The sequence below is a fragment of the Brachionichthys hirsutus genome, chromosome 15, assembly GCF_040956055.1.
Source record: "Brachionichthys hirsutus isolate HB-005 chromosome 15, CSIRO-AGI_Bhir_v1, whole genome shotgun sequence".
Classification (NCBI taxonomy): domain Eukaryota; kingdom Metazoa; phylum Chordata; class Actinopteri; order Lophiiformes; family Brachionichthyidae; genus Brachionichthys; species Brachionichthys hirsutus.
In genome coordinates, this window is record NC_090911.1 from 264,627 (window position 1) to 287,100 (window position 22,474).

Consider the following 22,474-nt stretch of genomic DNA (forward strand, 5'->3'; position numbering starts at 1 on the left):
CATCAGCATACATTGTAAATAAAGAATCCTCGATATATATTTGAAAATAATTCTATGTTTTGCATTTTCTTGTGACATTTTATAAGTGGCGCGCATGCTGAAAAAGTGTGAGCAGCCCTGCTGTAAATCAAAACAATATGTTTTACCGGTATTTTATTTTTTATTTTTTTGGGGTACATGGAAAGGCCTGATCTATTTTACATTTGGCATTTTTTAAAATGTAGTTATCGTATAGTCCCTAAAACTAACGTATAAATATGATAATTATTGTATATCTGGCAAAAACAAATGGTCCAACACATTCAGAGGCCTTGTAATAGTGATGCCAATAGCTGTACATGCCTGTTTTGCCTGTGGTTTGTAATTAGTTTTTTCTGTACTTGGCTATCCTCGCTCCCGAGTTTACATTTCCTCAGAATTGTTCAAAAACACAGAAATGTTGAAAACGCTCACATTTCCTTAACAGCTGTACTCCATAAACGTATTTATTTCAAATGAAATGTAGGGAGAATATTCCTGTTTTCGTACTAATTCAATGGTATTCTCCTTTTTCCATCAGCTACATGGTAGCAGATGCTCTCATGCAGTGTGAACCATTTCCCATCTCCTGGTTGAGTGACAGGCTCAGTGGCTGGCAGCAGAGCAAGATGTCAGACGCAGGAAACTGGTCCTGTGTACTTGAAGCAAAGGACATTGTCTCCTTCCTGGTATGAGCCCTATCCAGTTACGTTTACAAATGTGTGTCTGCACTTTCCAAATGTAGCAGGAATCTCACATAATCCTTTCAGTGCCTGACCATCTGCCTTTCTGTGTCCATTGTTTGTGTGATTGCTTACAGGGTTTCTTCACAAAAATCTGGTTCTTTATGTTGTCAAATCACAACTACAGTCATCTCATAAAGCAGTTAATGTAGAGCAGGTTTATACTACCGGTATTTAATTTGTATGGACAAAACCTTTTCAATTGAAAATGAAACTGCCTTTCAACTGAAAAACCTCATATAAGTACCTTGTAGTTTGTTTACCTGGACATCCTGTACATGTGTGATTGTCCTGCTGGTGCCGGTCAATAAAGCTTCATTCTGCTGTCACACATAAGCTTGAGCTGTGCTCCTGACCTTCCTCCATTGGAAATCTGTGGGGTATTATGAACCACCAAATTTGATGACAGAGACTTTGGACTTAATCAGCTGACGTATATCACAAATTACGGTGGAACCTTGGTTCTTGAACATATTTCATTCCGTAATATTGTGTGAAATCCGATTTGTTGGAAAACCGCAACTATATTTGCCATAACGAATAATGGAAACTAGAGCTGCCCGGTTAGCGTTAGCCGAAAGTCAGAACACGCAAAAAGGGAACAAGGACACATGAGCTTGAGGAGTTTAATAAGTCCAGCAGAGGCAGGCAGACGGCGTGTAACCTGAATGCTTTTAAGAATGCTGGTGGAGTTCTTCAGTGACGTTTCCGCTGATAACTTGTTAACTCTTGTGTGATCCTTCAAAAAAAATTACATCCATGACCCTTCAAGTGGACAAAAATGTCTGCCTGTCATTTAGCCATTTGTGACGGCGGCGCAGGTGGTTGAGCGGGTCGTCCTATGATTGAGAGGTTGCCGGTTCTTCCCGGCTCCGGCACGTGTGTCCTTGGGCAAGACGCTTCACCCACATTGCCTGTGTGAATGTAGTGAGCGAGTGAATGTCGGTGGTGCTCAGGAGGGCCGATGGCGCCAATTGGCAGCCTCGCTCCTGTCAGTCTGCCCCGGGGCAGCTGCAGCTGTATCTGCCCCGGGGCAGCTGCAGCTGTATCTGCCCCGGGGCAGCTGTGGCTAGTAGCTTCACCACCACCAGGTACGGAGTGAATGAATAATGCACAATGTAAAGCGTCTTTGGGTGCCCAGAAAAGCGCTCTATAAAACCAACGCACTCTTATTATTATTATTATTTGGACTAGTTATTCTCAGAATCCTTGAGATGACTTTTATGGCTTTACGCTAAATCACTTTTGACATGAATTTCAGGATTTTAGCCCCTGTCAGGCCATTTTGGAATGCTTTTATTCCATATCTGGGTGCTAAAAGGTCATGGATAAGATACGGTGCATAACAGGTCAAATTTTAGATGAAACTTTCAGCATGAAAATCCATAATTAACCATCCTTGCAAAAAAACCCAAAACAAATCAGCCCTCTGTGATCTTCTGTTGGACATTTTTGTCCAAAGGGTCATGGATATGTTAAACATGGATTACACAAATAATCAAATCAAGTAATGGATTTTCATGCTGAAAGTTGAGATTTTGAATCAGGAGGGTGATTGCCTGTGAGGGAGTTTTGAAATTCTGAAATGGACAAAAATATCCACGGTTAAATTAGGTGGAGGCACAGCTGGTGTCAGGTGAAGGTTTTGGCTGATGATGATGAATATATTTATTAGATAGAATATTAGAGGAGTGCAAGTACAGTCACACAGTAGCATGTATTACAGTACAAGTACAGTCACACAGTAGCATGTATTACAGTACAAGTACAGTCAAACAGTGGCATGTATTACAGTACAAGTACAGTCAAACAGTAGCATGTATTACAGTACAAATACAGTCACACAGTAGCATGTATTACAGTACAAGTACAGTCAAACAGTAGCATGTATTACAGTACAAGTACAGTCACACAGTAGCATGTATTACAGTACAAGTACAGTCAAACAGTAGCATGTATTACAGTACAAATACAGTCAAACAGTGGCATGTATTACAGTACAAGTACAGTCACACAGTGGCATGTATTACAGTACAAGTACAGTCAAACAGTAGCATGTATTACAGTACAAGTACAGTCACACAGTAGCATGTATTACAGTACAAGTACAGTCAAACAGTGGCATGTATTACAGTACAAGTACAGTCAAACAGTAGCATGTATTACAGTACAAGTACAGTCAAACAGTGGCATGTATTACAGTACAAGTACAGTCAAACAGTAGCATGTATTACAGTACAAGTACAGTCACACAGTAGCATGTATTACAGTACAAGTACAGTCAAACAGTGGCATGTATTACAGTACAAGTACAGTCAAACAGTAGCATGTATTACAGTACAAGTACAGTCAAACAGTGGCATGTATTACAGTACAAGTACAGTCAAACAGTAGCATGTATTACAGTACAAGTACAGTCACACAGTAGCATGTATTACAGTACAAATACAGTTAAACATCATGTCTAAGAGGAGCATTTCAAAAATGCCCTTGCGGTCTTGTTTCCGTAATTAATTGACATGTAACAATACCAATATAAAAAAAAATACTCAATTGATGCATTCATTCATTCATTCATTCATTCATTCATTTTCCAGCCGCTTTGCCCGTTATCGGGTTGCGGGCCAAGCTGGAGCCTATCTCAGCAGTCAATGGGCAAGAAGCGGGGGACACCCTGGACAAGCCAGGTCCAGTCCGTCTAACTTGCTGTCTGTGGTTCTGAGCTCAAAGCCTGTCGGGTCCAACTCAAGCTGTGAATCTTTAAACATCAAAAACATGAAGAGACTGATTGGGCGCTCAGATTTCAAAGTGGTTTGTGCTTCAAGGTAAAAGGCGGCACTAATTGATGCAAAATATCAATAAATAAAAAGACACATTTTATGTACAACGTAGGTGGAGCAAAAAGGGGGGAATGGGGGCAAGGTAAGGGAGGGTGGGGGTTGATCTGGAGAGAGTTGTGTTGACTATCTTCATTTCTGGGCGTCACTAAATCTGTGGAGGTGTTTATTCAGGTATGCAGGGATTGAGGGGACTGAGGGCAGAGCTGCATTGACTATTATAAATGCCAATCCCATTTTGAGTTGTTTAACCCTGTCTTCTACCCTGAGCCATTTTAGGCTAGCAAAATGTCCAGGAAGAAGGTGGGTCATGGGCCCCAGATTGAGGAGTAGCCGAATCAGTTTGTTTTGGGAGGTTTGGAGCCTGGTTTTCAGTGGCTGTTGTTGTTTCTGTCGTTTGAGATATTTCTGATATCTAAAACAATATTGTAGCTGTTGCTTTGTAAAGAGTATAGACATCATGACATGACTTAATGGATTGTCACGTACAAAGTAAAGATATTAAGTAGTTATGGTTCTAGTCATTGATCTGCCTCTCTTCATCCACAGGTGTGTGTATTTCCTAACTTTGAGGAATGGGTCGGCCTTGGTCAGATGGAGGACTGTCTGAGTGTTCTGGAGTACCTACTGTGGGTCTTTACCCCTTTGGTCATTGTCTTCATCTTGCCCTTCCTCATCGTCATCCTCCTTTACCTCTCTATCCTCTTTCTTCATGTCTACAAGGTATGCAGATGGTATTTTAACAGTTAAACTTGAGCACTTAAATATGTGTCAAAAAGCTTTCTAAGCAGAACAAGTCATGAGTTTGGATACTACTAGGGATGTGGAAAAAAACCCGATTCGTATCGATACACGATTTTGCACCTGCGCGATGCGAAGCATTGGCAGCGTAGTGACGGATCAATTAATTTAAAGGATAGACTTTAGAGTACCTTGGATTTCAGATTATTACATCAGTTAATTCAATTCAATTCAATTCAGTTTTATTTCTATAGCGCCAGATCACAACATAAAGTCATCTCAAGGCACTTTACAGGATTAGCAGGGAAACACAGAACCCAACTTGACCCACAAGAGCAACGGAGGCAAGGAAAAACTTCCCTTTAACGGGCAGAAACCTTGGACAGAACCTAGGCTCATGGTGGACGGCCATCTGTCTGACCGGCTGGGTTGAGAGAGAGAGAGAGAGAGAGAGAGCGATTGATCACATATATTTATAACATGAATAAGACTGAGACGCCATCTAGTTCAACTAGAACAAACATTTCTGAGATGCTTTGGCCCAAGAACCAGAACCTCAGTTTTATTTAGGTTTAATAACAGGAAGTTCTCGGTCATCCAGGAGTTAATGTCCTTAAGGCACGTCTGAAGTCTAACCAACTGATCGACTTTGTCTGGCTGAACAGGTACAATTGAGTATCGTCTGCATAGCAGTGGAAATTTATGCTATGTTTCTTAATAATGTTACCTAAGGGAAGCATATACAGCGAGAACGAAATAGGTCCAAGCACTGAACCCTGTGGAACTCCATATTTAACTTCAGTGTACGTAGAAGATTCATCATGAACACGTACAAACTGAAATCTATCAGATAAATATGATCTAAACCAGTTCAATGCAGATCCTCTAACACCAACAGATTGTTCCAGCCTCTGTAACAGAATCTGATGATCTATTGTGTCAAAGGCTGCACTGAGATCTAATAAAATAAGCACGGAGACAAGTCCATTATCAGACGCTATTAAAGGTCATTGGTGACTTTAACTAATGCTGTCTCTGTGCTATGATGAGCTCTGAAACACGACTGAAAAACCTCAAATAACTGATTGTCTTGTAAGAATTCACACAGCTGACTGGAAACTGCTTTCTCTAGAAGCTTTGACAGGAATGGAAGGTTTGAAATTGGCCGATAGTTAGCCGAGACATCAGGATCCAATGTTGGTTTTCTGAGAAGCGGTTTAATGACTGCTGTTTCAAAAGACTTGGGTACATAGCCTGTGAGTAAGGATAGATTCATTGTATTTAGCAAAGCGGTTAATCGCTATATAGCTTTAATAATAGTGTATTTTTCTACAACTTTCCAAAAGTAAAAGTACACACATGCATAAAGATGTCTTCCGCATTGGATTGTGTGACGGGGTGCGGAGCAGTGCGAAGCATCCAGACATGACGACATGGAATCACAGCTGCAAAACCAGATTCACTCACCAGTGAACTTTAAAGGTCCCATATTACACAGTGGTGAGGGTGCGGCAAAGCGGCACTCCGGCCGTGGCTCTGGCACCACATGCTGGTCAAAGTAAGTCTCTGCGACCAGAGCACCAGCACCGGTTCCCAGTAAGGGTGGTGCATATTACCGTAACACCAGGCATAGACAACTGCGTTGCCGTCGATGCAATGGGACTAAGGGAGTCAAAGGCAAGGACACAACAAAACCATCGACCTAAACGTCTGGCTTTTAAAATCTGTTGTGCCCAGCCTTCATTCACTTCCAACTATATCTTTCCTTTTCATTTCATGACAGAGGAAAAATCAGCTGAGGGAAGCTTACTACAACAACCTGTGGGATGGAGCAAGAAAGACCCTGGCGGTTCTGTGGGATGGACATGGAGCCATATGGCATGGTAAGCAATTACCGGTACATGCTTTTCTTTAGATCTGAGACATTAGTATTTATACTTTATATTATTTCGCATTTTACACTTAAAGGGCATAAACCTGTGCTATAGAATTTTCCTCTGGGATTTGAAAGTTGGAGTGGCTGGGTCTTGGGACCTGAATCCTATTCAGAGGCTGTGGCATGAAATTCAAAAGTTCATGCCTATATTGCCATGATTGAAATATGTCCTTTGACGCCATAAAAAAAAAACATTTTCTATTTGCAGTCGTCTTAAAAAAAACATTGTGAAAAAAAAAAGATGCAGAACAATGAATCCAGCTGATTCATTGTTCTGATTGAATCCAGCATGTGTTCCTTCCAGGCTGGATTAGTGTAACTCCAAAATGTCAAGCTATTCCAGTAAGTCCCAAAAAATTCCAGCTGATCTAGAATACTGTGTTTTGTCGAGAACCACTGTCTGTACCTGATTTGGTGTCTCTTTAAAGGGTGTAAGGTGACTTTATTTGTAGATTTGGTTTACAGCAGTTACACTCTGCTGCTGGTCGCAGCGTGCGCATGCGCCCGGGCAATGTGGGTGAAGCGTCTCGCCTAAGGACACAACGACAGTGCACACAGAGCCGGGGATCGAACCGCCAACCTCTCGGTCATAGGACGACCCTCTCAACCACCGCGCCACCATCGCCCTTTACTGGCTCCTTGTGAAATCCACAATTGAAATGATAGTTTTATTTATTTATTTATTTATTTATTAGAAAGGATAAAACCCCTTGTGTATAGATCTCTTAATGGTGAAGCAAATATTTATGAGTTTATCGTACCCTACCACCCATCTTGAACATTACGATCTGAGGATGCTGGATGACATGATAACATGATAACATGATAACATTCGGAGCCAAAGACTTCAGGTTTCAGGCTCTTTCTGTGGAACCATCTTCTCATCTAAAAGGCAGACACCCTTTTAGATGAGACATTTTAAATGTAATCTTAAAACATTCCTTTGGATCAAGGCTGTAACTAAGGCTAGCGTAGATTAGACTTTAGCCATGCGTACAGGCTAAAACTGCTGGGAGAATTTCCATGATTCACTGAGCTTCTCTTTCTCTCTATATTTAATCACCTCAATAATTAATTACTACCTGAATTCTTCCCCAGAGTCATCATGTTTTCTGTGGTCCTGGCGATATTAGAACTGTTATAGATTGAAAATAACATAACTATAATAAGAGTTATGATAATTTTTATTATTTTTATACAGCGACCGTGTACAATTAATATTAACCACTACGGAGAGATGCATTGTACCAGGTTATAGCAGGATTGCTAATTTCCACTGTTGTCCCTGACCTATGAGGCAGTTTAGAATATCCAAGTCACCTACATTGTGTGTTTTCGGAGGTGGGAGGAAGCCGGAGAGCGGGAGAGCCCACGCAAACATGGGGAGAACATGCAAACTGCACACCTCTGGATCGAAGCAACAGAGCACTCCATCAAGAGTATCGTTGTTCTTGTTCATGGATGATTGTTGTGCCTCTGTGGAATAGTATAATTTATCAGAACCAATTCATAATCTGGAACATTGTTGATTACATAGCCTCCTCTAACTCTGGATGGAAACGCAAATGGCAGTTGTTTCCAGTGTCACACAGTCTTGCTATGTTTGCTTGATGTGCTGTGATCTGTATCCCAGGGTATGAGATCCATGGACTGGAGAAGATCCCTGACAAAGGCCCAGCACTGATTGTGTACTATCATGGAGCCATTCCTATTGACTACTATTACTTTCTGGCCAACGTAATCATCCGGAAGGGACGGACATGCCATTCTGTAGCAGACCACTTCCTCTTTAAGATCCCAGGTACTCACACTAACATACAGGTGCATTAAAAAATATATAGAATATCTTGGAAATGTTTGTCGGTTTTCTCTTCACTTAACGATGTACTGTACTTGTTTAACGACAACTCGGAGTTACGACTGGCTTTCCGTACCGGTAATATAAAAGTATTATGTTTAGCTACAAGGAATCGGCGCTCTGCGGAGTTCTGAATGAGTACGTACATATTGTTGCGTACTCTGTCAGAGTGACACAATTCACAGAAAGGGGAGGAGGCAAGACATACACAGTTGTTTTTTATTCTTCGCCGCTTTTAGAAGACATTCCTCTCAGACGCCGCTTCGCTACCAACAAGGAAATGTCAGGAAACAATGGTGCCACGAGTTTGACTGTTCATCATTATACCCAAACTCTGTGCTGCACGGTGAGGCCACTTCTCATTGTCTTTCACACTGCGTCCAAATCGACATTCCAAGCCGTTCCAGGCTGTCAGTGATGCTTCTCGTGTTCAGCTGGCTTGTGTTCTGCAATGTCACAATGGTTGTGCAGCTGGATCCTTCGTCGCTCCTGCGCTCTGCACGTTCAAAACAAAAAACATTTCTCTCTCCCGCTCAGTGACTTCCACACAGTGATTGACAGGAAAAGAAATATGCATTCATTTTTGCAGCTTTGCGGGTCACAGGAGTCCCAGCTGGCTATGGGTACACACCGTGGGGCCGCACAGAGGCAGACAACCACTCATGCACACACTCATACACTACAGACAATTTGGAGTAACCAATTCACCCAAATTCGCGAACACAGGGAGGACTTACAAAGAAACAAGAAAGAACTACTACCTCAATGTTCAAATATCCGCAAGAAGAAGTTGCTATCGCAGTTAGCCATTGATGAGACTCAATGTGCCCCATCCAGAATACAAACATGCTACGGCAAGGGGAGCCAGGACACCATTTCAAGTTGGGGCTGTTTTATCACCACCACACATTTTATAACTCATGGAGTCCCGCAGGGCTCTGTCCTCAGGCCAAAATTGTTTATAATGTACATTAATGACATTTGTGAGGTTCTTAGGAACATGCAATGTATTTTGTTTGCTGATGATACCAGCCTCTATTGTTCCAGACAAAATATTGAGCAGTTATTGATTACAGTTGGAAAAGATTTAGAAATATTAAAAAGATGGTTTGATTACAATAAATTATCAATGAATGTGAATAAAACAAAATATATTATATTTGGAAATAAAAAAATATATAATCAAACAAAATTAAAGATTAACCAAATCGAAATTGAGTGCATATTGATGAAAAATGGAATTGGAAAGTTCATATAAATGACCTGAAAACAAAAGTATCAAAAACAATTGGCATATTGTATAAAATTAAGGCAGTTGTGATGATGATGATGATGAATATATTTATTAGATAGAATGTTAGAGTACAAGTACAGTCACACAGTAGCATGTATTACAGTACAAATAACGTCAAACATCCTGTCTAAGAGGAGCATTTCAAAAAAGCCCTTGCGGGCTTGTTTCCGTTGAAAGTCCTTCGTACATAAATCATCCACAAATAACAATACAAATAAAAGTAAAACCAATATTAAATTACGCAATTGATGCAACATAACATTAGAAAAACAAAAATAAAATGTTATTACACCGCCAGTGCAAACTAACAATTAATCTAAAATAAATTACACCACTGATGCGAAATGACAATAAATAACTTACATAAATTACAGTAAATTACTAAAGCAATTAATACGTGCAACATAGGTGGACAAAAAAAAGGAGGGGGGGTTTGATCCGGAGAGAGTCGTGATGACTATCTCCGTTTCTGTCCCCCTAAAAGGTGTATTTTTAGGGCCGTTTTGAAGGAGGCCAAAGAGGTGCATGTTTTGAGGGCAGGAGTCAAACAGTTCCACCCTTGGGGGGCAGTATTGTAAAAAGATGATTTACCCATGTTAGTCCTGGAGGAGGGGGTAATCAGGTTGTTGTTTGAGCTCCCTCTAGTGTTGTGGCTGTGGGTGTCACTAAATCTGTGGAGGTGTTTATTCAGGTATGCAGGGATTGAGGGGACTGAGGGCAGAGCTGCATTGACTATTATAAATGCCAATCCCATTTTGAGTTGTTTAACCCTGTCTTCTACCCTGAGCCATTTTAGGCTAGCAAAATGTCCAGGAAGAAGGTGGGTCATGGGCCCCAGATTGAGGAGTAGCCGAATCAGTTTGTTTTGGGAGGTTTGGAGCCTGGTTTTCAGGGACACTTTGATGTTTGAATACCAGGAGGTGCTAGCATAGTCAAAGAGGGGCTGAACGAGGCTCCAGCAAGCGTCCGGAGAGCACTTTTGTTGACAAATCATAAAGCACTCTGTTTATTGTACAATACCCTCATTCTTCCCTACCTCAATTACTGTGTGGAACTATGGTGGAATAATTACAAAACAATAATCCAACCGATATTTATTTTGTAAAAAAAGGCAGTCAGATTAATTAATTATGCAGATTATTATGCCCCAACACCCCCACTGTTTATCCAGCTAAATATATTAAAATTAAAGGACTTAGTCGATCTCAACACAGCTGTGGTTATGTTTAGGGTTCACAATAACAATCATCCACACTGTATCCAAAAAAGGTTCAAACACAGAGAGACCGGTTATGATTTGAGAGGAACTCGCATATATCAAAAAAGAGAAGCGAGAACAAACACGAATGCAGATCCATCTCAGTTAGAGGAGTAAACTTATGGAATAGCCTGGATGACACATTAAAGAACTCTACAACAGTACAATCATTTAAAAAAAGGTTTAAATCCAATGTTATTACTGGTTATGCAGCACTAAACATCTAAACTCTGTCTGTTTTCCATTTTGTTTTGTTTTTGTTTTTTGCATTTTTGCTTTTGTTGTTGTTGTTTATTTTTACATTACACTGATTGATTGGACCATACTCAACTAAAGAAATGGGCATATAACTCAAATGAATTAGGCCCGAGCGCCTATCCTAGGCGTAAGGGGCTATTGCTTTTGCAACGCAGAAGACGACAAGTTGACGAGCGCAGCGAGTCAACCCTCGGCATCCAACTTTGCCATGCTGTTGAGGACGACCAACACACCCACGCACACACACACCGACACTCAACGGCACACACACACCCCGACACTAAACAAAACACAGAAGCGTAGCCCTCGTCGAGACCATTCTGAAAATGTATTTTGTGTAATAATCGCATACTCAGAAAAAAAGTTATATTGTTTTTGCTAAAATTATTTTTTCTTTCTTTCTTTCTTTGTTCTGCTGTTTAAACAGCAATTTGACCCCCTGAACATGCTCGAAAACTCACCAAACTTTGAACCAAGCTCAGAACCGGCGAATAATTAATGTTTTTATGTGTTTCAAAATTGGGCATGAAAAAGTGGCGCGCCAGCGCCACCTACAGAAATCACAATGCATTGTGCCTATGGGGGGTCCGACGCCAACTTTGTCGGACAGCCACGAAATTCGGTACACACATGCGTCAAGTCAGGGCAAAAAAAAAAAAGTATTATGGCCACGCTCCCAGACACACAGGAAGGCGGCCATATTGGATTGAAACTTAAAAACTCCTGATGGCAGATGGCCATATAATCCAAATAACGATTTGACTAAACTGTGAGCTACTCATGCAGCTCAAATCTAGACACTTGTGAAGCACTCAGGACAAAAGCGGCGTGCGTCGGCGGGTCAGCTCAACGGCCTGTCGGCCGGCGAGGGCCTACAACGCCGCTTGCGGCTTTAATTGTTAAGTTGTTGTTGTTTTTTTCTTTTAATTTTAATTCTTTGTTCTCATTTAAGATAATGACTGAAATAAAAGTTCTTACTATGACTACTACTACTACTACTACACATCGAGAATGGGTGCCAAGCCCCAAGAACAGAGCAGATAGGGAGAGCAGCTGACTTGAGAAAGAAAATCATGAAGTCCTTGCGGAACTCGGCTTCCTCCTGGAATAAAGTACCATCAGAAGGCATTCAAACACAGCACTGCAGTAGTAACCCTACCGCGAACATCGCCAAGACCAATCAGCTGATATCTGCAGCAGCATCAGCAATCATCGAGATACTTGGCTACAAGATCAACAGCCGGAAGGAGCAGGGACCTCAATTGAAAAAAGGCTAGAGGCAAAAATCATGGCATCACGGAGATACGTTAGCCTCCTGACGGACCTGAGCAGAGCTGCCCAAGCAGTACAGCAAGCTAAGATCACAGCAGAGCCACCCAGGGCTGAGCCTGAACAGTACTGGAAGAGTATCTCGGGGAAAAGAGGCGTTGCACAAGTCAGAGCATAGTAACATCCCAGAACAGGTATCCGGACAAGAGTGTCCAAAATGAAGAGCTGGACAGCTCCAGCGCCCGACATGGTTCATGTCTACTGGCTTAAGAAGCTAACTGCACTCCACGAACGCCTAGCAGTGCAAACGAGCAGCTTCTGAAATCAGGAACCCATGAAGGAAACAGCAAGCAGATGCTGCAGGACAGCGTCCCTCATGTCTGTCTCAAACAGATGCTGCAGGACAGCGTCCCTCATTTCTGTCTCAAACAGATGCTGCAGGACAGCGTCCCTCATTTCTGTCTCACGCAGATGCTGCAGGACAGCGTCCCTCATTTCTGTCTCAAACAGATGCTGCAGGACAGCGTCCCTCATTTCTGTCTCACGCAGATGCTGCAGGACAGCGTCCCTCATGTCTGTCTCAAACAGATGCTGCAGGACAGCGTCCCTCATTGCTGTCTCAAACAGATGCTGCAGGACAGCGTCCCTCATTTCTGTCTCAAACAGATGCTGCAGGACAGCGTCCCTCATTTCTGTCTCTAACAGATGCTGCAGGACAGCGTTCCTCATTTCTGTCTCAGACAGATGCTGCAGGACAGCGTCCCTCATTTCTGTCTCAAACAGATGCTGCAGGACAGCGTCCCTCATTCCTGTCTCACACAGATGCTGCAGGACAGCGTCCCTCATTTCTTTCTCAAACAGATGCTGCAGGACAGCGTCCCTCATTTCTGTCTCAAACAGATGCTGCAGGACAGCGTCCCTCATTCCTGTCTCACACAGATGCTGCAGGACAGCGTCCCTCATTTCTGTCTCAAACAGATGCTGCAGGACAGCGTCCCTCATTTCTGTCTCAAACAGATGCTGCAGGACAGCGTCCCTCATTCCTGTCTCACACAGATGCTGCAGGACAGCGTCCCTCATTTCTGTCTCAAACAGATGCTGCAGGACAGCGTCCCTCATTTCTGTCTCAAACAGATGCTGCAGGACAGCGTCCCTCATTTCTGTCTCAAACAGATGCTGCAGGACAGCGTCCCTCATTTCTGTCTCAAACAGATGCTGCAGGACAGCGTCCCTCATTTCTGTCTCTAACAGATGCTGCAGGACAGCGTTCCTCATTTCTGTCTCAAACAGATGCTGCAGGACAGCGTCCCTCATTTCTGTCTCAAACACATGCTGCAGGACAGCGTCCCTCATTTCTGTCTCTAACAGATGCTGCAGGACAGCGTTCCTCATTTCTGTCTCAGACAGATGCTGCAGGACAGCGTCCCTCATTTCTGTCTCTAACAGATGCTGCAGGACAGCGTTCCTCATTTCTGTCTCAGACAGATGCTGCAGGACAGCGTCCCTCTTTTCTGTCTCAAACAGATGCTGCAGGACAGCGTCCCTCATTTCTGTCTCTAACAGATGCTGCAGGACAGCGTCCCTCATTTCTGTCTCAACCAGCTCTGCCAGAAACGCTCTAAACCCAAAAGGACATTCACAGCCCGTACGCGCGCAGCAGCGCTACCATGGTGACCGTGAGGGACGCTTTTAGCGCACGAAAACATTTTTGAAAATTTTCGGCAGAACAATCAATCATCATGCCCCAGAGACGCTGATGGGCGGGACAAAGCCCAGCATCTATCCAATGACCGTCCAGTTTCAGTTCCAGACTCAGTTCAGTCGTGTCAGTTACCGGTGGTAAGTAGCTGATTATGAACGCATGAAATCTACTCACATTGGTACATATTTTACCACTTTTAGTTTTTTTGGAAACGAAGCTTCCCCTGCAGAGCAGCTTGGAGTTTGTTTGTCTTTTAAAAATTAATTTTTACTAGTTTACGGCTTTTTTTTAAGTAACGTATCACGTGACCAAGAAAATTCACAGGCAAATGTTACGGTGAAAATCCGGTCGTTTTTCAAAATAAAAGACCTTTGATAATAATCGATACAATGGAAGTTGCCTAAATTAGTTTTTCTTTCTGTGCGGCCCGGCATCGAATGCCTCACGGACCGGTACCGGGCCACGGCCACTGGATTAGAGCACCTCTGAATGTGATCTGAGGGAAGTGGTCTCATACATGTGATGGCTACGTTCATGTGTCCAGTTGTAATCAGATTACCGGTACTCAAGAAGTAGTTTGATGCAGGTACATATTTAATTTTACTCCATCCTAACCCATCCTGTTCCTCCAGGTTTCAAGTTACTGTTGGAGGTATTCAGTGTGATCCATGGTCCACAGGAGGAATGTGTGCGAGCGCTGAGGAGCGGTCATCTGTTGGGGATTTCTCCGGGAGGGGTACGGGAGGCTCTGTTCAGTGACGAGACCTACTGTCTGCTCTGGGGCAAACGCAAAGGCTTTGCCCAGGTTGCCATCGACTCACGAGTGGTATGTACCGGGTAGTTGTTCAAACCTCCTGTCACTGTGCTTCCCTTAAGGTTTCCGCCTGGAGTGTATGTTTTAGTGGATATAATAATAATGATGATGCATTAGACTTATATAACACTTTTCTATGAGAAATTCAAAGTGCTCAACATTGTGCATTATTCATTAACTCCACACTTGGATATAGATAATAAGCATCACTTAATGTTGTTACAGTGTTTTTTGATACCTTTTAAGACTGCATTATTTTTGGAGGAGTTCAACAGGAGGGATGTTCACAAGTACTGCCAAGATATAGTCGGGCTTACGACTATTCGTGGGTTTCAGTCACGTGACGTTTTTTGTTGTGGGCGCCATCTTGAGGACCTACCGAGGACCTGCGGCTACACTGTGAGAGATGTTCTCTGTCGAAAATAACTCTCGTAACTGCCCGAGAAAAGCAATGGTATCTTTAGGTTTAGATCTTAATTGCTGACTCCACTCCAGTCTGCCAAACACCTGCCGGATTTAACGTGTGTCGACAGATTCCACCTGCTAAACTTCATCATGTGGAGGATAAAAAAATGTTGTGGTACCTGCAACGATAAGCGACAGTCTAACGCACAGGATGTACGGCAGTTCAGCGTTTTCGTTACGATGGACAGTAAAGGCATATTATCATAAACCATAAAACGATATCATGTTTGCTTGAGTTTCTTGGCGTTGCTCTGGTGTCAGGCAGGAGAGCAGGCTGGGCACAGAGGTGTGTCCCGGTAGCATGGGACACAAATAACACATCAGCCACTTTGAATTCCTTCTCAAACAGACAACGGAATTGATGACCTAATTTAATTTGTCTGGTGTTGATTAGTAACGCACTAATGCTAATGTTAAGACGGCTAACGCTAACGTACGTTAAGCTACTTGCCTGAAACAAAGCGCTCACTGCAAAGTCTGTTCTGTAGGAATCCAGCGGTCCCTCTTCATAGCAGCGTCCATCGCTGTCGAAGTTCAGTATTTTTGGGGACATTATAAAAGGTTAAACCTTTTTCAGACTTAGTTAAATGAATAACTTATATTCATTTTCCAACGCTTTCTCAGCTTTAGCGGGTCAAGGAAGTTGCCGGAGTCTGTTTCAGGGGAGAGGCGGAGCTCTTTACAGCAGACGCGCTCTCTCTCTGTCGGCATGGCGACGCAGACGTCACGGAGAACAAAACGACCAAGTCTAGAGTTCCCTCGTCGATTTTCATCTCCATCTTCATCTCTGGTTTCTCCTCACTGTCCTCACGTCGTTGCTGACGCTGCGGTTCAGACTGTAAAGGCTGAACGGAGGAGCTGATCGCTGCTAAAAGATCACTGCCATACTAATCAATAGCAGTGAGCTCGGTGCTGCAACCATTTCACGTCACACCCAGAATGCCTTGCGACACAAACAGTTCCATTAGACGTGCGTGATGTGTTGTGAATAAAGTGCTGCTCTGCTCCTTGGAGCTAAACGGTGGTCCAACAGCAGATATTCCTGCTTGTGAAACGGGAACAGGTCCCACCTATCTTCGGCCGAGGCTTCTCTGGAGCCCTGTGGATGGAGAGACTCTTTTGTACTGCACACATCACAACTGCTAACCAAATCTGTTAGACTTGCAGACGTGCCGGGCCAAAAGAGTACTTCTCTTGCTCTGCGCCTGCAGCTTTCAAAACCGAAGTTTCAGTATGTCTGCTCCCAATGACGCTGGAACTACCAGCCTTTCTCCTTTAAAAAGATTCCATCAGTATGCGATGTCGTTCCAATGCGCTTGAATCTCCTTCCTTTTCCTTTTGTCCCTGGCCAACCTTTATAGTACTGTTTCAGAAGGTTTGGTTAAGGTTGCATCTTTTGCCGTCTCCATCTTAAATAGTTGTAACATTTCATGAGACGCAGGTAGGTTGGACTTTATCCTTGCACCTGCGCTGACAGGCATATAAGCTCTGGCTAATGCATCTGCGATGTGCATTTCCTTACCTGGCTTACACTGCACATTCCTTGGACTTGGTACTTTTGAAGTATCAACAATAGTATTTGTATTCTGGATCGTGTGCTACTCAAGTGTTTTTTTCATGATGGCTTCCAGTGGTTTGTGGTCAGATTGAATGTAAACTTCTCTCCCATTAATGTACTGGTAAAAACAGTTATTTAGAAATGTACTCAGTTACAAAAGTATAGTACTGTATGTTTGATCTGGAATAAATGTATGAATAATGCCACCAAAAATTGCAATTCATTCTTACCCTGCTTGACAAGAACAGTGTCCTATTTTGGTGGTACTGATATCAAGTTAAAGTGAGGGGGGAAACTGGTTTTTTGGGGGGTGCGGGGAGGGGGACTCCTGTAGCACCTTGCGCTGGCTCTTATTTCCTCTGTTTTTTGACAAAAAATCTTCACTGAAATATTTGAAGCACTTCTGTTTACCTCTCAGTGAAATGTTATCCTTGAAAAAGAGGGCAAAGAAATAAAAGGAGATCTGTCAGCTTTGCCATTATACTTAAGATTTGACCAAATGGACAAAATTGCATGATCAGAAAAAGGTCAATAGTGCTGTAGAAACCCATCATTTCTCATATTTTTCTCTTTGTCTCTCTTTTTCACAGCCAGTGATTCCAATGTTTACTCAAAATGTGCGGGAAGGCTTCAGATCTCTGGGAACGCTCAGTAAGTGTGAAAGTTCAAATCACTAAGTGATTATCAGTGATTGACACACAAGCACATCCACTGTAAATGAGCTTAGAAAGTCTAGAATGTCTAAAATAAGAATTCAGGAGAGTAAAAGGGGCGTCGACCTGATGTGTCATGGTTACCTGTGCCGTTCTATCCAGGATGTTTCCGCTGGATGTATGAGAGGTTTCGTCTTCCAGTAGCTCCTGTTTATGGTGGATTTCCTGTAAAGTTTCGAACCTTCCTTGGCGATCCCATCCCATATGATCCCAATGTAAATGCTGCAGAGCTGGCAGAGAGGGTGAGTCAACCTTCCTCAGCCTTATCGCTCTCCCTCTCCTCTCCTCATGAGTTCCAAACGATTTTCTGTAGCTCGCCCAAACCAACCACCAATCCATGAATTCCCACGCCAACATCTCTTTCTGTCCTCTAACAATGAAAACTGAGAATTCTGCTGTATCATCTTCACCTCCATCATGGCCAGGAGGAGGAGGAGAATCCCACCCCTCCTGGGATCAATCCAGCCAATCCCCATTGCTATAGTTTACCATCCTCCAGGCTCATACTGAATTTATAAAGCTTAGTTCTGAAAACAGAACACGTACTTGTGGTCTGAGATTTTAACATTCCCCCAGATATCAATGATGACATCTATCTCATTGGCTCCTCCCAGAAAGTAAAGCTTTAATCACACCTTGGATCTGGTTCTCACGTATGGTATTGATATTGATCAATTCATTGTATTTCCACTGAACCCTTTTGTATCAGACCACAAGTTCATCACTTTTAAATGTATATTATTGGGCTACAGTCCATCAGACAGAACTGCCTTGACTAGATGATGATGGTGCTTCGGCGTGTCAAATTATCGTGTTGCTTGCGATTAATGTTTACAGTCATATTTAGTTTATGTTTTTAATCTAATTAATTAATCTCTAACTTTACTGTCTCTGTATTGCCTTTATAAAATAGTTTTTTATGCATTGGGCTTCTTTGCTTGAGTCGTTGGGGATGGAATAGTCAGTGACACCCTGGAGTGGACGTTGATTGGCTGTCATTGCGTTTGGGCTTGTTTAGCACAAGCCGATAGGCTCCCGTTGTAGGTGGGCGGAGCAAGGTGAGTAACGGAGAGGACACGTGGAAATGTCTCTCTATCTCGCTCTCTCTCTCTCTCTCTCAACCCAGCCGGTCAGACAGATGGCCGTCCACCATGATTCTAGGTTCTGTCCAAGGTTTCTGCCTGTTAAAGGGAAGTTTTTCTTGCCTCCATTGCCAAAGTTCTTGCTCTTGTGGGTCAAGTTGGGTTCTGTCTCTTCCTGCTAATCCAGTAAAGTGCCTTGAGACAACTTCCTGTTCTGATCTGGCGTTACAGAAATAAAACTGAATTTAGTTTAATTGAATCCCATTAACAGTGTTGAGGTGGTGAGGCTACTATTGTAGCCCCAGCTACCCCGGGGTAGCCTGCCAGCAGCGAGGCTACTATTGTAGCCCCAGCTACCCCGGGGTAGCCTGCCAGCGGCGAGGCTACTATTGTAGCCCCAGCTACCCCGGGGTAGCCTGCCAGCGGCGAGGCTACTATTGTAGCCCCAGCTACCCCGGGGTAGCCTGCCAGCGGCGAGGCTACTATTGTAGCCCCAGCTACCCCGGGGTAGCCTGCCAGCGGCGAGGCTACTATTGTAGCCCCAGCTACCCCGGGGTAGCCTGCCAGCGGCGAGGCTACTATTGTAGCCCCAGCTACCCCGGGGTAGCCTGCCAGCGGCGAGGCTACTATTGTAGCCCCAGCTACCCCGGGGTAGCCTGCCAGCGGCGAGGCTACTATTGTAGCCCCAGCTACCCCGGGGTAGCCTGCCAGCGGCGAGGCTACTATTGTAGCCCCAGCTACCCCGGGGTAGCCTGCCAGCGGCGAGGCTACCAATTTGAGCTATTGGCCCTCCTGATCACCAACGACGTTCACTCGCTGACTACATTCACACACATGTGGTACTGATGTCTGGTCGGTTTTTTGCTCTACAGGTACAGCAGGCAGTCCAGTTCCTGATAGACCAGCACCAGCAGATCCCCGGGAATATCCTAAGAGCCTTGTTGGAGAGATTTCACACCAAATACAAAGACCATTAGTGGCAGCAGGACAACGCTCCAGTGTGTTACCGAACGCACAAATGACACGGACTCCGGTGGCTCCGGCGGCTCCGGTGGCTCCGGTGGCTCCGGCGGCTCCGGCGGCTCCGGGGGCTCCGGTGGCTCCGGTGGCTCCGGTGGCTCCGGCGGCTCCGGCGGCTCCGGGGGCTCCGGCGGCTCCGGTGGCTCCGGCGGCTCCGGCGGCTCCGGCGGCTCCGGCGGCTCCGGCGGCTCCGGCGGCTCCGGTGGCTCCGGCGGCTCCGGTGGCTCCGGCGGCTCCGGTGGCTCCGGTGGCTCCGGGGGCTTCGGTGGCTCCGGTGGCTCCGGGGGCTTCGGTGGCTCCGGTGGCTCCGGCGGCTCCGGCGGCTCCGGTTTGCACATGTTCTGTTTCCTCACACTCTCTTGTTTCCATTGCTTTCTTCTCTGCGCTGACCCTGACTGCAGTTTCTGAGGCTCCCTGTTCCTGTTTGTTATCGCGGTTTCACAGACTCCTGGTGGGGATGTGTGAATTGGTGGGTTTATGTCACTGTTAAACCCTTCTGGTCCTGGTCTCGGGACCGTGGTTGGGGGACACCGGGGAGATCGCTCCTCTCCAGGGCCGAAGTCTGCTTCTTCCTCCGGGGTTAGCTACCCGGTGCAGCAACGCAAGAGGGACACGCCAGACCTGCTGTTTTATTCCTCGAGACCCCTTCACTCTCTCTCTCTCTCTCTCTCACTCACGGGGGAGGGGCTTAGGGGGACAAATACATGTTTTCATTGAGTTTTTAATTTTAATTGGATAATATATCTTTTGAGGAGTGACTTATGTTGGTTTTGTGGAATAAAGATTGTCTATGCCTGGATTGTCCAACACTGGTTAAAAAGATGTTTCCTACCTGATAAATAATAATTATCAAATAGAACAAAAAATAGCTCAAACAACAAAACAAAAAAGAAACAAAGAAATACGTTCGGCAGTTACACTGAACAGCAGTCTGACTGTATGTGTGGTGAGTTCCAGTCTCAGCGTTCGGCCCAGGCTTTACCAACCAGAGTACTCACCAGAGTACTCACCAGAGTACTCACAGCGTCAGTTTGTTCAGTCAGTTCAAACGCAGCACTGTTTCCAAAAACATTTGAGACAGAATGTGGCGATTTACAAAACACTGGCACGCCATTATTTATTAAAAATATCAAAGACAATCATATGCCCACTTTGACTTTGAATTATACATTTTTTTAAAAGTTGGGCAATGGTTATAAATACACATGCATATACTGTATGTAAAACAAATGCATTATTGTTATTACAAGTGTATCAAAGGCCTACAGCGTATATAACAGGTTTGATCAGCCATGTGTTCATTACTACAGGTCCATCCATCCATCCATCCATCCATCCATCCATCCATCTTCTTCCGCTTATCCGGGGGGGTCGCGGGGGCAGCAGCCCAAGCAGGGAAGCCCAGACTTCCCTCTCCCCGGCCACTTCCTCTAGCTCTTCCGGGGGGATCCCGAGGCGTTCCCACGCCAGCCGAGAGACATAGTCTCTCCAGCGTGTCCTGGGTCTTCCCTGTGGTCTCCTCCCGGTGGGACGTGCCCTGAACACCTCACCAGGGAGGCGTCCAGGAGGCATCCTGAATAGATGCACCTCATCTGGTGGCTCGAGTTAATTATTAACTCTTGAAATTAATTCAGGTGTTGTAGTTCTGGACTTCGGTCTTGGTTCCGAGACCACTTTTTAAGGGTCTCGGGCACGTCATCGGGAGTTTTGATCAAGACCGGTCGAGAACAGGCCAGTAAACTGCAGTCTTTGTCACACCTGGAGTAACACCTGGAGGGACACCTGCAGGGACACCTGCAGGGACACCTGCAGGGACACGCCCCGTGCACACAGCGGATGGATGAAGACAACAGGAGAAGCGGTGCCCTGTAAACTGCTCAATCATTAAGCCAATCTCAAAATAAAACGATAAACGTCTCCTATCTTTTCCACGGCGCATCCTTTATTTTGACCCGGAAGTAAACAAATGGTTAGCATAGCAGCATTGCTAACAAAAGAAATTAGTTGCTCACTTTCCCGATTTATAAAGTCGTAATTCCGAAAGAATATTGCGGGATCCCGACTAAACTTTTCGGGTTTGATTAATTTCCCTCCTCATGTCCCCTAAGCCGCTCCGTAGGAGACGGAGGGGAAACCTGTTTGAGGTAACACCGGAAAAAAAGAATTCTACTAGTTGTTTCACCCGGACGATATAAAAGACGGACCAAACCTCCCAGATACCTTGCGTTTGTTATTGTTCGTGTTTTCTGCTACTAGCGGTCCGCTTTACGGGTGAGCGGTCTATTTGATCTCCGTCGCGGACTAACACTTATGCAGGGTCGATGATGAGGGCGACCGTCTTAAATCAGGAGATTATTTAATTAGATTAAATCTCTATCAAACCGATGTCACCTTTTGATTGTTGTTTATGCCGGACTTTGATCGCACACGTAAAGAAATGGAAACGCCGTTTATTTTGTGAAATCGCTTCACGAAACTACGCTTTTGTGTTTTTGCAGCCATGCTCCTCCGCGTGGATCCCGGTCTGTACATCGGCACCGCCGCTGATCTCGGTGACATCCGGGGATTGGCTGCTGCAGCTGTCACTCACATTCTATCTGTGGATTCAGTGGATCCCGCCCCTCTGCTTCCTACAAGTACACGTCTCTTCAAGAAGTGGATTAATGTTCTGGATGAGGTGACCTCTGACCTCCTGAGTCACATGGATGACTGCTTCTTGTTTATTCAAGACGCTGTGCATGGAGGAGGGGCTGCGTTTGTTCACTGGTAAGGGTCAGAGGTTACTGGGAAGCCTCAGACACTGCTCTATTTTCATGTTCACCTGTGTTTAACTTCGAAAATGTGTTATTGTTAAAAATAAGTGAACATGTAACGTTTCATTTCCTGAATCATAAAGTACCAGTTTAAA

At 44.4% G+C, this 22,474-nt stretch overlaps 2 protein-coding genes across 2 annotated transcripts in view; both read left to right on the top strand.

Annotated features, from left to right (window-relative positions):
* Nucleotides 1–600: 600 nt before the first annotated feature.
* Nucleotides 601–19,628, top strand: tmem68 (transmembrane protein 68). The gene is made up of 8 exons (XM_068749184.1): nucleotides 601–707; nucleotides 4,148–4,321; nucleotides 6,123–6,222; nucleotides 7,909–8,076; nucleotides 14,547–14,740; nucleotides 17,342–17,402; nucleotides 17,567–17,706; nucleotides 19,419–19,628. The coding sequence occupies exons 1-8, from the start codon at nucleotides 648–650 to the stop codon at nucleotides 19,521–19,523; spliced, it is 1,002 nt and encodes a 333-aa protein (XP_068605285.1). The 5' UTR covers nucleotides 601–647; the 3' UTR covers nucleotides 19,524–19,628.
* dusp12 (dual specificity phosphatase 12) overlaps nucleotides 19,565–22,474 on the top strand; it is a 6,160-nt gene continuing 3,250 nt past the window's right edge. The window contains exons 1-3 of the mRNA XM_068748782.1: nucleotides 19,565–19,894; nucleotides 20,011–20,017; nucleotides 22,065–22,332. Coding sequence (XP_068604883.1) covers nucleotides 19,565–19,894; nucleotides 20,011–20,017; nucleotides 22,065–22,332 — 605 coding nt within the window. The remainder of the gene's footprint in view (nucleotides 19,895–20,010; nucleotides 20,018–22,064; nucleotides 22,333–22,474) is intronic.

What these genes read in the sequence shown, in the direction of transcription:
- tmem68 (XM_068749184.1), top strand. Translation starts at nt 648, where the DNA reads ATGTCAGACGCAGGAAACTGGTCCTGTGTACTTGAAGCAAAGGACATT. An exon ending in ACATGGAGCCATATGGCATG is followed by an intron (nt 6,223 to 7,908) that starts GTAAGCAATTAC and finishes TCTGTATCCCAG; the next exon opens with GGTATGAGATCCATGGACTG. An exon ending in CTGCAGAGCTGGCAGAGAGG is followed by an intron (nt 17,707 to 19,418) that starts GTGAGTCAACCT and finishes TTTGCTCTACAG; the next exon opens with GTACAGCAGGCAGTCCAGTT.